This window comes from Ictalurus furcatus, chromosome 15, assembly GCF_023375685.1.
Source record: "Ictalurus furcatus strain D&B chromosome 15, Billie_1.0, whole genome shotgun sequence".
Classification (NCBI taxonomy): Eukaryota; Metazoa; Chordata; class Actinopteri; order Siluriformes; family Ictaluridae; genus Ictalurus; species Ictalurus furcatus.
Window position 1 is genome coordinate 9,405,585 of NC_071269.1, and position 14,566 is coordinate 9,420,150.

General features: G+C 37.7%; 1 protein-coding gene across 8 annotated transcripts in view; it reads right to left on the reverse strand.

The window, feature by feature from the left end:
* baz2a (bromodomain adjacent to zinc finger domain, 2A) overlaps nt 1–14,566 on the reverse strand; it is a 96,432-nt gene that overhangs the window by 60,324 nt on the left and 21,542 nt on the right. For 7 of the 8 annotated variants that reach the window (XM_053644380.1, XM_053644381.1, XM_053644377.1 and 4 more), the window contains exons 4-11: nt 11,450–11,668; nt 10,891–11,256; nt 5,252–5,312; nt 3,281–3,389; nt 2,945–3,052; nt 1,211–1,439; nt 973–1,034; nt 609–674 (exon numbers count right to left, since the gene is read on the reverse strand). In XM_053644380.1, the coding sequence (XP_053500355.1) occupies nt 609–674; nt 973–1,034; nt 1,211–1,439; nt 2,945–3,052; nt 3,281–3,389; nt 5,252–5,312; nt 10,891–11,256; nt 11,450–11,668 (1,220 nt within the window). The remainder of the gene's footprint in view (nt 1–608; nt 675–972; nt 1,035–1,210; nt 1,440–2,944; nt 3,053–3,280; nt 3,390–5,251; nt 5,313–10,890; nt 11,257–11,449; nt 11,669–14,566) is intronic. The other variant, XM_053644382.1, reaches the window with a different exon arrangement.

Consider the following 14,566-nt stretch of genomic DNA (forward strand, 5'->3'; position numbering starts at 1 on the left):
CTGATAGAGACGCAAACTCTATTGATTCAGACCCTGATTCGTCTTCATCTTCAGCATCAACCAGTGCGACTGACACTGCAGGGGTCTGGAGTCATAACGGGACCATTTCTGTGCATTCGTGAAAACACCACCTGCTGGTCTGATTATCACCAGAAACTTGACTTTTGGCGCTAAAATGCATTTATTTATTTATTATTTATAAAGACATTGACCACGCTGATGCTCGTATGGTACTTCTAAATGAGTATAAGGATTTTAGCGAGCATTTTTTCGTAATTTCTCTAGTTAAGAATTGTGTTCTAAGTTTAGTAAAAACACTGAACTGCTTCGTTTTCAAAGTAATATTACACAAATACATTATTATAAGTTGTTTCAAGGCCTAAAAATGTTAAAATTAAAATGTTGATTTTTGGCCCAGGAACTCAGGGTTGGTGTGCTGTTTCTCTGGGGAATATAGGGTTATGGGACATAATACTGTGGGAACTTAGGGGTAAGAGGGTTAATTTAATAACTATATAAATGCGAACAGTATTTTGAATGTATTTTTTAATCCCAATTTTTTTATAACCCTAACCAACACTTACTGTGTCCTCTCTGTTTCACATTACCTTAGCTTTTAGTTTCTCCTGCCTGATCTTCCTTTTGTTAGCATCTTCCATCTTTTTCATTCTTGCCTATGTAAGAGAAATTAGAATGTGAGTTACAGGGTGACAGACTCGTATGTACAAGGTGACTATGGTGAGCTTCAGAAATCTCAAACACAGCAACCATGTTCTGGGAGTAACTAGACTCAGTACATTCAAGCTGAGGCAGTGGATAAGCCATTAAAACAGATTGACTTTGTTAACATCTGGTCATATCAATTATGCTCAAATATCTGTAAATATACAGTATGTAAACCAGGACAAACCCACCACCATCAAACACTGGAAAGTGACGCTGCCATTTATTGAGAATCAAAAGCTATGTCACCTTTTTCTTCATCTTCTTCTTGATCTTGGCCAGTTTGACTTTATCTTCCTCTGTGAGCTCCTCTGAGGAAAAAAAAATTCTCTTGTGATTTTGTAATTAAGCCATTTAATCAGCAAAAATCATTGCTGTCTTACAATCATTGCTGTCTTACACTCTTCATTTCTAAATGCTCTATGTTCATATGTTCCGATTAGATTTTTTTTACAGGCAATTCCAGCTTAAAATGTTTAAATCTCACCCTTTGCCTCCAGTCTCTTCAACAGCCTGGCATCTATTTTGCTCAGCAGATCGACCGCTTTCAATTTGGGAGGTCTGCCCGGACGCTTACGTGGGGCCCCCTTGGGCTGAAGGGCTCTAGATTGAGGCCTGACTTTCTTGTCAGGGTTTGGAGGGCGACCACGTCTGCCAGTTATTGCCATAATCATGGATGGGACCTCTTCGTTGGCCAGAAGGAACCATTTTTTCCCCTGCAAAACATAAAGGCAAGTCTATTACAAATACCTTCCCAAAATATATCAAAAAAGAAAAAAATAGTTTAAGACACGTAATTCATGTGAACTAAACTCTCACTTAGAGGATTCTGGTAATACCATTAAATCACACTTATTGGTAAGCAACTCAAGTTAAGTTAATTCTGATATTGTCATTTGCTTAAAAAAAAAAGTCTATGTTTAATCCAACATATTAAATCCATCCAGTATGAGACCCTGTATTATATGCAAAGCCTCCAGTCTGGTCATTCATATAGTAAGCCTCAGGCTTGCTCACAGTGGTTAAATTCCTTGAGACTATTGCTTTACAAAAGCACATAAAAGCACTTTTGCATTAAGCAAGTCCTCTCCCCCATCTCTTGGGGTTTGAACATTCAATCATTCACACTGTCAATAAGAACACCCCACATTTGTGACTAATGCCATTTCTTTGCTACCACTACACTTGAGCCTTGATCTCTATTAAAATTGTGATTAGCTTCCTCAAAGGGTCAAAATTTAAATTCACCATAAGCTCATCCAGATCATGAAACGTCCTTTTAAAGAGCCTTTTATAACACAAAAACTCTCCTTGGCATTTAGTTTATGTGGTCTGTACTCACATAGATAAACATAGATAAACAGATAAACATTTATGCCGTATGAATTGTTGCAGTAGCGGCTCATTAGTTAAAGGCTCTGGGTTACTGATCAGAAGGGTGGGTGGTTCAAGCCCCAGCACTGCCAAGCTGCCACTGTTGGGCCCTTAAGAAAAAGAAGAAGGGCCTTGAGCAAGGCCATTAACCCTGTCTGCGCCAGTTTTCTGATCTTTGCTTAAAGTGTAAACTGACATGGTTTTCTGCTATTGTAGCCCATCCGCCTCAAAGTTCGAAGTGTTGTGCATTTTGAAATATGTTTCTTCTCACCACAATTGTACAAAGTGTTTAGATAACCACTCTGTACAATTGTGGTGAGCAGAAACACATGTCAGAATGCACAACATGTGAGCTGACAGAAAGGCTACAGTAACTCAGATGAGTTACTGTAGCCTTTCTGTCAGCTCAAACCAGTCTGGCCATTCTCCATTGACCTCTCTCATCAACACTGTGTCTCTGTCCACAGAACTACCGCTCACTGGATGGTTTTTCTTTTTTGCACCATTCTGAATAAATTCTACGGACTGTTGTGCATGAAAAGCCCAGGAGATCAGCACTTACAGAAATACTCAAACCAACCTATCTGGAACCAACAATACTGACACAGCCAAAATCACTGATATCACATTTTTTCCTCCATTATGACGGTTGATGTAAACGTTACCCAAAGAACAAGACCTGTGTCTGCATGATTTTATGCATTACAGTTCTGCCACATGATTGGCTGAGTAGATAATTGCATGAATATGTAGGTGTACAAGTGTTCCTAATAAACGTGCTCATTTGGTGTATATGTGGCAAATAAATTCTTTTTCTATAATCCTACAAAGTTTCCCGCCCACAGACCTCAGGTGTGTCTCGCTCCTCATAGAAGTCACCCACAGGCATACGTGGGCTAAAACTGAAGTGCTCCCTTGTCACTCCCTTCAGATTTTCCTCATGCCTCTTCAGGTACTAAAAAACATATACCAACTCTGGATTAAAAAGGCTAATAAACAACAAAATCAACAAATAAAATTAAAAACACAATTCCGTTACAAAGCATTTATAATAAGGCATAAGCACTAATGTTTCTGCAAAGTCTGTCAGTCCAAACTTGCACAAATAATTAAATGCATTCAGTGTGTGACTGATTTTAACTAGTCCATGACTATCAGAAGTGCAGAAAGGATTAAGCCTTACCTTAATGACCTCAGGGAACTGTTTCATTCTTCTCCCACAGGGAGTGTAGTACCATGTTTCTCCTTTCAGTCGGTCTTCAAGCTTCCGCACACGAATCTCTCGCCTCCAACTAAAAAACAAATTTTTAATTAAAATAAAAAAGAGCCAATTATAGACTATAATAACTTAGAAAGTTAAAGTAAGTTCAAAAGGCACACAATTTCTGGATTGTTTCCCGAGTTTGAATTTAATTATTTATTTTACATTTATAGTGGTGCTTGTAAGTTTGTGAAACATTTAGAATTTTCTATATATCTGCATAAATATGACCGAACACATCATCATATTTTCACACAAGTCCTAAAAGTAGACAATGAGAACCCAGTTAAACAATTGAGACAAAAATATTATACTTGGTCATTTATTTATTGAGGAAAATGATCCAATATTACATATCTATGAGTGGCAAAAGTATGTGAACCTCTAGGATTAGCAGTTAATTTGAAGGTGAAATTAGAATCAGATGTTTTCAATCAATGGGATGATAATCAGGTGTGAGTGAGCACCCTGTTTTATTTAAAGAACAGGGATCTATCAGAGTCTGATCTTTACAACATATGGTTGTGGAAATGTATCATGCACAAACAAAGGAGATTTGAGAACCTCAGAAAAATAGTTGTTGATGCTCATCAGGCTGGAAAAGGTTACAAAACCATCTCTGAAGAGTTTGGACTCCACCAATCCATAGTCACAGAGGTTGTGTACAAATGGGGGAAATTCAAGACCATTGTAACCATCCCCAGGAGTGGTCAACCAACAAAGATCACTCCAAGAGCAAGACGTTTAATAGTCTGTGAGGTCATAAATGAACCCAGGGTAACTTCTAAGTAACTAAAGGCCTCTCTCACACTGGCTAATGTTAATGTTCATGAGCCCACCATCAGGAGAACACTGAACAACACTGGTGTGCATGGCAGGGTTGCAAGAAGAAAGCCACTGCTGTCCAAAAAGAACATTGCTGCCCTTCTGCCTTTTGCTAACAATGGTTTAACAATTGGTTTAAATGTGAAGTGTTATGTTTGGAGAAAAGTAAAACACTACATCCCAGAATGAGAACCTTATCCCATCTGTGAAACATGGTGGTGGGAGTATCATGGTTTGGGCCTGTTTTGCTGCATCTAGGCCGAGATGGAACAATCGATGGAACAATGTATTCTGAATTATACCAGCGAATTCTAAAGGAAAATGTCAGGACATCTGTCCGTGTCTCGCAAAAGAAAGTGGGTCATGCAGCAAGACAATGACCCTAAGCACATAAGTTGTTCTACCAAAGAATGGTTAAAGAAGAATAAAGTTAATGTTTTGGAATGGCCAAGTCAAAGTCCTGGCCTTAATCCAATAGAAATTTTGTTGGAGGACCTGAAGCAAGCAGTTCATGTGAGGAAACCCACCAATATCCCAGAGTTGAAGCTGTTCTGTACTGAGCAATTGGCTACAATTCCTCCAAGCCGATGTCCAAGAATAATAGACACTTACTGTAAACGTTTAATTGCAGTTATTGCTGCACAAGAGGGTCGCACAAGATACTGAAAGCAAATGTTCACATACTTTTGCCACTCACAGATATGTAATATTGGATAATTTTCCTCAATAAGTAAATGACCAAATATAATATTTTTATCTCGCTTGTTTAATTGGGTTCTCTTTGTCTACTTTTAGCACTTGTGTGAAAATCTGATGAATGTTTTATGTCAAATTTATGCAGATATATATAACATTTTAAAACTTTTAACACCACTGTAAGTAACACTTTCTTAAACTTTATTCTTTTCCCAATACATTTGCACAGTTATACAAATCCACTGATTAAAAAAAAAAAATTGGTTAAAATTACTTTAGGTTAATATTACATTAAGATTACCTTAGGTTAATATTTGGCATATTTACTTAATTAAAATATTGTATTCATACCTTCCCCATTTTTAAACTTACCCATGGAGAAGAGGGAAGATGACTTGCTCTTCTGTAGCAATTCTCCGCCTCGGGGTTGCTCCTAGGGATAAAAGGAGACTTTAGCCTATGAAGCCCAACCCAGATACCATGGCCTCTATTTTTGTGATCCTGGCACAAGTGCAAAAATTAGTCATTAGTCTGTGACTGGGGGGTGGGATTGTAAAAATTTTACTTTACACACAATTATTCAAAAATTTCCACTCAAATTAGATAAACTGTTAATCTTTCTTCTAATAGAAAAACACATTACAATTTTTGTAAATATTTTTGCTCAAAACTGTATATTCCAAAATTATTGACACCCCTACATTGCTCAAAAACCTGATTCTTGATGTGCTCTCAAGCCCCAGGTTCTATGTCGTTGGCTTTAGCCATGTTACGTTTCCTTGAGGTATAAATATGATGTTCAACACTTAAAAATCCCCTGTCATACACCGATCAGCCATAATATTAAAACCACCTGCTATTAATAATATATATTATAATATAAAATATATCATATTATTATATAATTATATAATATTATATATTATTATATATTATATTATATTATATATTATTATATTATATATTATTATATAATATATAATATAATATTGTGCTCCCTTGTGCCGCTAAAACAGCTCTGACTCATCGAGGCATGGACTCCACAAGTCCTCTTAAGGTGTGCTATGGTATCTTGTACCAAGATGTTAGCAGCAGATCCTGTAAGTTGTGAGGTGGGGCCTCCATGGATCAAACTTGTTTGTCCAGCACATCCCACAGATACACGATCAGATTGAGATGTGGGGAATTTGAGGCCAAGTCAACACCTTGAACTCTTTGTCATGTTCCTCAAACCATTCCTGAACAATTGTTGCGGTGTGGCAGGGCACATTATCCTGCTCAAAGAGGCCACTGTTATTAGGGAATACAGTTGCCATGAAGGGGTGTACTTGGTCTGCAACAATGTTTAGGTAGGTGGTACTTGTCAAAGTAACATCTACATGAATGCCATAACAAAAGGTATCCCGGCAGAACAATGCTAAGAGCATCACACAGCCTCCACCGACTTGACTTCTTTCAAAAATGCATCCTGGCGCCATTTCTTCCACAAGTAAGCAACACACATGCACCTGCCTGTCCACATGATGTAAAAGAAAAGTGATTTATTAGACCAGGCCACCTTCTTCCATTGCTCCATGGTCCAGTTCACTTTCGATGGTGCACAGGGGTTAGCATGGGCACTCTGACCATTCAGTGGCTACACAGCCCCATACACTGCAAGCTGCAATGCACTCTGTACAGACACCTTTCTATCACAGCCAACATCAACCTTTTCAGCAGTTTGTTCTACACTAGCTTTCTGTGGGATTGGACCAGACTTTGCTCCCCACACAAATCAATGAACCTTGGGTGCCTATGACCCTGTTGTCACCGGTTGTCCTTCCTTGGACCACTTTTGGTAGGTACTAGACATTGCACACGTTTTGAAGATGCTCTGACCCAGTCGATCTGATCCTTACGCTTGACAAATTTTGTTGCTTCCAACACATCTACTTCGAGCACCGACTGTTCACTTGCTGCCTAATCTACTCAGCAGAAAAAGAAATGACCCTTTTTCAGGAGACTGTATTTTAAAGATAATTTTGTAAAATCCAAATGATCTTTATTGGAATGGGTTTGAACAACGTTTTTCATGCTTGTTCAATGAACCATAAACAATTATTGCACATGCACCTGTGGAACAGACCTTAAGACACTAACAGTTTACAGGTGGTAAGCAATTAAGGTCACAGTTACAATAACTTAGGACACTAAAGAGACCTTTCTACTGACTCTGAAAAACACCAGAAGAAAGATGCCTAGGGTGCCTGCTCACCTGCGTGTACATGCCATAGGCCTGCTGCAGGGAGGCATGAGTACTGCAGATGTGGCCAGAGCAATAAACTGCAATGTCCGTAATGTAAGACGCATAAGACAGTACAACAGGGAGACAGGAAGGTCAGCTGATTGTCCTTGCACTGGAAAATTACATGTAATCATGTCCCCCACAGACATGATCGAGAACTTGCAAATGCCTTGGTGGAAGACTGGGGTAACATCTCACAGCAAGAACTTACAAATCTGGTGCAGTCCATGAGGACAAGATGTACTGTGGTACTTAAAGCAGCTGGTGGCAACACCAGACACTGACTGTTACTTTTGATACTGCCCCCCCCCCCCCCGTTTGTTCAGCGACTCATTATTCCATTTCTGTTCGTCAAATGTCTGTGAAACTTGTTCAGTTTATGTCTCAGTTGTTTAATATTTTTATGTTAATACAAATATTTACACATGGTAAGAAATTTGCTGGAAATAAAAACAGTTGAATGTGACAGGAAATTTATTTTTTTGTTGAGTATACAGTATCTCACAAAAGTGAGTACACCCCTCACATTTTTGTAAATATTTCATTATATCTTTTCATGTGACAACACTGAAGAAATGACACTTTGCTACAATGTAAAGTAGTGAGTGTACAGCTTGTATAAAAGTGTAAATTTGCTGTCCTCTCAAAATAACTCAACACACAGCCATTAATGTCTAAACCGCTGGGAACAAAAGTGAGTACACCCCTAAGTGAAAATGTCCAAATTGGGCCCAATTGGGCTGCATGAGTGCTGCCGGCACTGGGGAGCTACAGTTCATTGAGGGAACCATGAATGCCAACATATACTGTGACATACTGAAGCAGAGCATGATCCCCTACCTTCGAAGACTAGGCTGCAGGGCAGTATTCCAGCAGGATAACGACCCCAACTTTTGTTGCCAGCGGTTTAGACATTAATGGCTGTGTGTTGAGTTATTTTGAGGGAACAGCAAATTTACACAGTTATACAAGCTGTACACTCATTACTTTACATTGTAGCAAAGTGTCATTTCTTCAGTGTTGTCACATTAAAAGATATAATCAAATATTTACAAAAATGTGAGGGGTGTACTCCCTTCTGTGAGATACTGTATATCCCACCCATTGACAGATGCCATTGTGACAAAATAACCAATGTTATTCACGTCACCTGTCAGTGGTTTTAATGTTATGGCTGGTTGGTGTATATTACCATGGAGAAAACCAAAGAGAGGTTGCTGCTAATCAAGATGATTCGCCAGACATACTTGCAAATCAAGAGAATAATGGTTAAAGAAACACAAAATTGTTTCATTGTCAACATGTTTAACATGTTGAATAAAACTATATGTTATTCAAAATATTGTTCAAAAAAATAAAAGTTCAAATAAATTTCAATTTAAGTTCAATAAAGTTCAAAATATCACTTATTTAATAATTTATTGTTTTTATTTTTATGCTCACTTTCATAAAGGATGTCAATTATTCTGGAGGTCACTGTATATTCTCGTTTTCTGTCAAAATTCCTGCAGATGTTAACATGGTGAAGCAAGGTGCAATTGTAAAAAGGATTGGGGTAAATGAAAGCATTGTCAAGACGTGATTAGACATGCTGCTGCAATATTTCACGTCAGCTCCTCCCAGATTGTGAACAGTGCCGTGACATTTTAAATCATTTTAATCTAATATGATTAGATTCCACATCAATATTTTAGTGGAAGAAATAAATCACTGGCTGCTGTAAATTAGGGCCTGTTTACACCTAGTCACTGCATGCGTTTTCTCTGATTGGATAGCTATCCGATTGTGAAAATATCAGGTGTAAATGCCTTCCGAAACGCATTCAAGATGGATTTAAATCTGATCGTACAAACCACTTCAGAAGGTGGTCTGGGACACATTCCAGATTAAACTGGACAAGTGCAAATGCATCTGGTAGTTGAAACCACATGTCAGCGCTTTTCTCCTCCCAAATGGAAGTAGGTCACTCGCTTTAGCCGCACCAGAAGCAAAAACAACTTATTGACCAGTATAGACTGACGGAGATGAGAGTGCCTCCTCATTAAATTGCTTTGCAGGCTGACACAAAGATAATCGAAGGTCCAGCGCCCCATCGGAAACTGGATAGCCAGTCTTGTTCCATAAAATAGCCAGCACTATGTTTTCCCACCAGCGTTGACTCCTAGCTTTCATCCAGGTATCTCGCTGGGTTTTAAAGTTTAGTACTGCTGACAGCGAAAACGCTGCACATAATATGTGCTGCCTTTTGTTGTTAAGTGTTGTAGCAAGCATTTTCGTTTTCTTTTTGACTGCATTCGCAAACCCCAATAGAGCAAAATAACAGTGGCTGGCATTTCAGTTCAGCAGAAATGTGTATTTGCATTTTGCGCAGGAATAGAAGATCGGATTCATATCCATTTAGTTGAAACGCATTATGTGGCCAAGTATGAATGGATCCATTTTAACAAATCAGTTAGCTATCCGATCAGAGAAAATGCATGACGTGACCAGGTGTAAACAGGCTCTTAATGTGTTTTCTGTCCACAATATCTCACTGGGTGGTCACAAACTCATTTCACTGGTATTGTCATGAAAAAATTATTGGGAATACAGACAGGTGAGAAATTAAAGGAAAAATCAACAAAGTATCTTTGGAAATGTACTGAAGGGATGAACTACTCCCAGAAGGATAGAAATGTTTCCTCATATAATAAAGTGATCAGTCAGAATAACTTCATTGATTTACAGTGACCATCTGTAAGAGAGCCACCACAGACCCTCATTGTAAGGATCAAGTATTCAGACGTGTACCATTCTTTACTGAGGTCTTTACTCATCTATCTAAATGCAGATGCCACTTTAATTATTCTTCCTATTGAAACACTAGCCAGTTGAGCGATCTCTGTGACAGAATTTCCTATCATCCATGGCCCAATAATGAAACCTCTTTCAATGTAAATTAGCTCTTTTCTGCTTGCCATCTTGATCCAAAAGCAAATTGATCTAAAAGCAATAAAAAATGGGTCTCCTCAGCATAATTATCCATGCCACAGAACTGTCAAATGCATCATGTATGTCTGGAGGCATATGCACACATTATGTTTCTCCACTCATATAGTCAAGTTCATCCTTTATCACTTCTCTGTATACATGTGCACTAAGACAAAATCCCAAGACTGTATAGCAAAAAGTTAATCAAAGGTAAGAAAAAAATCCTGGATTTTGGTGACTTAGGGACAGTATAAGATACAGTTCATAACAACAGAAACAACAAAGTTTTAAAGAGCAAGCTTGTCCATGTGTTCAACATCTCTATGCTGCTGCACATTGACAAATGTGTGTCGCCCCCTCCCAGAATCAGAATCACACAAACGGAGCATGAGATTGAACCCTAAACTTGAAGATGAACTTGAACAAGGTGAATGCCTGAACTGGTAAAAATAAAAGTGAGCCTGAAGCTCTTTTGAAAATCCTCCTGTCTCTTAAGTCTTCCTCCACACATACGCCCACAGGGTTCTACAGTCAAATACAGTCAAATACAACCCCAACCTAACAGATTTTGCTATACCCCAACTTCCTAACATGCTGGAGTATGCGAAGAAAAGAATTTCACTGTGCTGTAAAGTATACATGACCAATAAAGACTCATTATCATTATAAGACACTAATTAGCTTGTGCTTACTCAATCATTCAGGGCTCTCCCCCTCCTACAATGCCCCTGAAGTAAGTAGGTAACATATTTATAACCTGTTATCAAGTCACTGTCATCGTTGTCCTCCTTTGCTTTTTCATCCAAAACAACTTTGATTTTGGATGCCTTTGAACACTTTCCAGCAGTTTCTTTTGCTCTGGCCTTCATATTCTCAGATTTTGAAATGGGGTGCATAACATCATGGGCCAAGTGTAAGTCACTGATAAAGCCTCCTTTGAGCAGAAGTGATGAAGCTTCATCAGGAAGAGAGCAGGCAGAGGCAGGTGCCTCTTTGGAAGTTTTGCTCTTCTTTGTTGCAAACGGTAGTTTCTCTTCATTTTTCTTTTCACCCTTCACTTTATCCACTTTGGGAGCTTTAGGTGTTGACTTTATTCTCTTTTTCTTAATGCCTCTTAATGAACCTGACAAACAGAATGTATAATATTATTAAACAAAAAAAGCAAAAATATAATTTAGTAGAGTTTAATCATTATAACATTACATAAGCCTACTAAACAATCAGCTTCTTACATTGACTATTCTAAAAATAAAGTAGTGCTTGAAAATAAACAGACTGTATTTAATTGACTATTGGCCAAAAGACAGCTGCTTTACTTTGAGCAGGAGAAGTTGAACCCTTTGTGGTCTTGGTCTTGCGTGCCTTCTTCTTTGTCATGGAACATGGGGTGGTAGGTAATGGTAGGCTGGTGTCTACAACAGATGTACCAGTACTTTCCTGCCCTCTTGTGTCTGCTACTGCAAGGATGGTATAATTCACACATAAGCCAGAGCCTGACGCGTTGTGCCTTTTCTCTTTCCTCTCTGTTTTGTTGGCTATGAGGAAAAAAGTATTAACAAATATTTCCATTATTTGTTCAAAATTAACCCTCTGGTACTTACATCCCTTAATAAGTATAGTAGATATTTCATAGACTCTTAACAACTTTCAGTAAGAGTCTGGCATGGAAATGCATTAATTATTAGTGCAAAGTATTGAGTTATTTCCTGATTTATAAGCACAGCTGTCAAGAATAAAAGAGATACAGAACAGAACATACATATACAGATCCAGAACATGTCACGCTCTTAAAGTTGCATTACATAACATTATATTTCTTTTCTCATATTGTGTATTATAATGTTCTATCTGGATTAACTCACACGGGGTCACTTGATTTACAAGTGGGATCATGACAGAACTCTGTCTCCTCTTTAGTTTTATTCATTTAATTTTTTAAAATTAGAAACATCAAAGACAGATTTTGTGTGCTAATATTAAAAATTCTTACTGGGAGTCACATTCAAGTAAGACACATTTAAATTAAGTGTAGATGCTATTTGTTTTTGTGTTTTTCAGTATCTTGACACACTACAGTACGCATAGGAATTGCACACCAGAAACTGACAAATTTCCATGTCCATCTACCTCGGCTAAACAATGCATTGCGTCTCACATCACATACATGTGTACTATTTTGGACCAGTTTTCTTATCAGGGTTAGTGTTTGAATTTTTAAAAACCTACTGAAAGACCTGTTTTGTGTACCAGCCTCCTAGATTTTCAAGATTAGTAAATACTTTTGAATGTAACTTCAGAGTTTTCAATTTGAGACACAGCTCACGACAATAATCATGACAGTGGAAAGTTTTAATGAGAAATATGGCTTTTACATTTTGTCTTGGAAGACAAAAATGGGATAATGCCGCTCACATTGTAGCTGCTTCTGCGTGTGTATGTAAAGTATAAATCAAACCCAGAACACAACTGATAAGTCAGTGCAAGGAATATTGCTTTTGCAATCAAAATTATTCAACCCCTATTGCAAATGAGACTTTCAGTTTTTTGCAATGAACAAATCAAACCAAAGCAACTGAAATAGATCAACACAAGGAATGCTTCAAGTGGTTTCCCCAAATTCAACTGAAAATGCAACTTATAATGATTTCTCCAGTCTCAAAATTCTTCAACTCCTTCACGGCAAGCATCTTTAGTACTTAGTAGAGCACTCTTTTGTTGTTATGACCTGCTACATACGAGATGCATAGCTTCTTGCAGCGTTCCTCTGGAATCTTAACCCATTCCTCATGAGCAATGGCCTCCAGTTCAGTAATATTCTTGGGTTTACATGCTGCAACCACCTTCTTCAAATCCCACCAGAGATTTCCTATGGGGTTCAAGTGAGGTGACTGTGATGGCCCAGTAGAATATTCCAGGACCACTTCTGCAACCAAGCCTTGGTGGAATTTGAGGTACGCGTGGGATCATTGTCCTGTTGTAAGGTCCAATGACGCCCAAGCTTCAGCTTCCTCACTGACGGCATGACGTTTTCTCCTAGGATTTCCTGATACTTCAATGAATCCATCTTGCCTTCCACACTATTATTTATATGATTTTGAGACAACTTTTCTTGTGCTTTTGGGTCAGTAGTGGTGTGTGTCTTCTGTGTTCTGGCATATAAACCTTCTGTGTTTAGTACACACCTTACTGTGCTCACTGAAACCTCAGTGCCTGTTGCCACTAAGTCTTGCTGCAGGTCTATTGCAGTCACTCGAGGGTTTTTCACAACCTGCCTTCTCGGAAATCTGGTTGCAGCCGTTGATAGCTTCTTTTTTCTGCCGTGTCCAGGTATTTATTGTATTTTCTGCCCCTAGACAGTTCAGGTATTTCATGTGTTCAAGCTCAAGCACACCTGGTGCAACTAATGAAGCCCTTGATTAATTGCATCAGGTGTGTTTGAGACAACACCTGTTTTGCACATTTATGCTGTTATGAGGGATTGTATTAAGTGGGTTGAATAATTTTGAAACTAGAGAAGTCATTATAAGTTGCATTTTCAGTTGAATTTTGGGAAACCACTTGAAGCATTCATTGTGTTGAACTATTTAAATTGCTTTTGTTTGATTTGTTCATTACAGCTGAAAGTCTGTAAATTTTGACAGTAAACCTGGTTTGCAATTGAGGTTGAATAATTTTGATTGCAACTCTACATTACACATACATATGTTACTAATTTAATAATGTTTAAATGTTAGTGTGATAAATCCCGAATTTAAAAAAATTTATGGTGGTCAAGGATTGGAGATAATTAGTGTGATATGAATGCAGAAAATTCATAATGCCCATTTGGGATCAAAAAGCTTGAGAACCCCTATGCTACACTTCAAGGTTACTTCAAAATTAGAAAATAGATTTTGAAACAGTGACCAAACACAGATTTGGTTTTATTATATTCTGTTTGGTTTTATAAGGTTTTATTTAGCTGTTCCCCATTATGCTACTATCTCAATAAATAATCAAATAATTGTATTAACTCAGTAGAGTAAGATACATTACACCTATTATTACCACTCTATGATCATGCATGCTTTAAAAAAAGTTCTGTTTTTCTCACTGTATTCTCTGTACAACATTTTTCACTACAAACATCATTAACAACCCAAAGTTTCTCTCTCTTTCAGCTCGGGTTTAAGTCTGATCTGTATTGTTAATTGTAATTAATTAAGTACAAGTATAATTCATTTCCATAATCAATTAGTTGGCCGATTATAATTTTTTATTATTATTATTATTCGAATAACTTCAACTTCAGACTAAAACTTTACACGACTGTTTGTCCAATTATATAAGACTGAAAAGAAACCAATGCACACAGACACACACCAGAATATATATTATTAATTTAGGACTGTAGTTTAATTCAATGCTTTTTGTGCATCCATAAAAAGTAATGC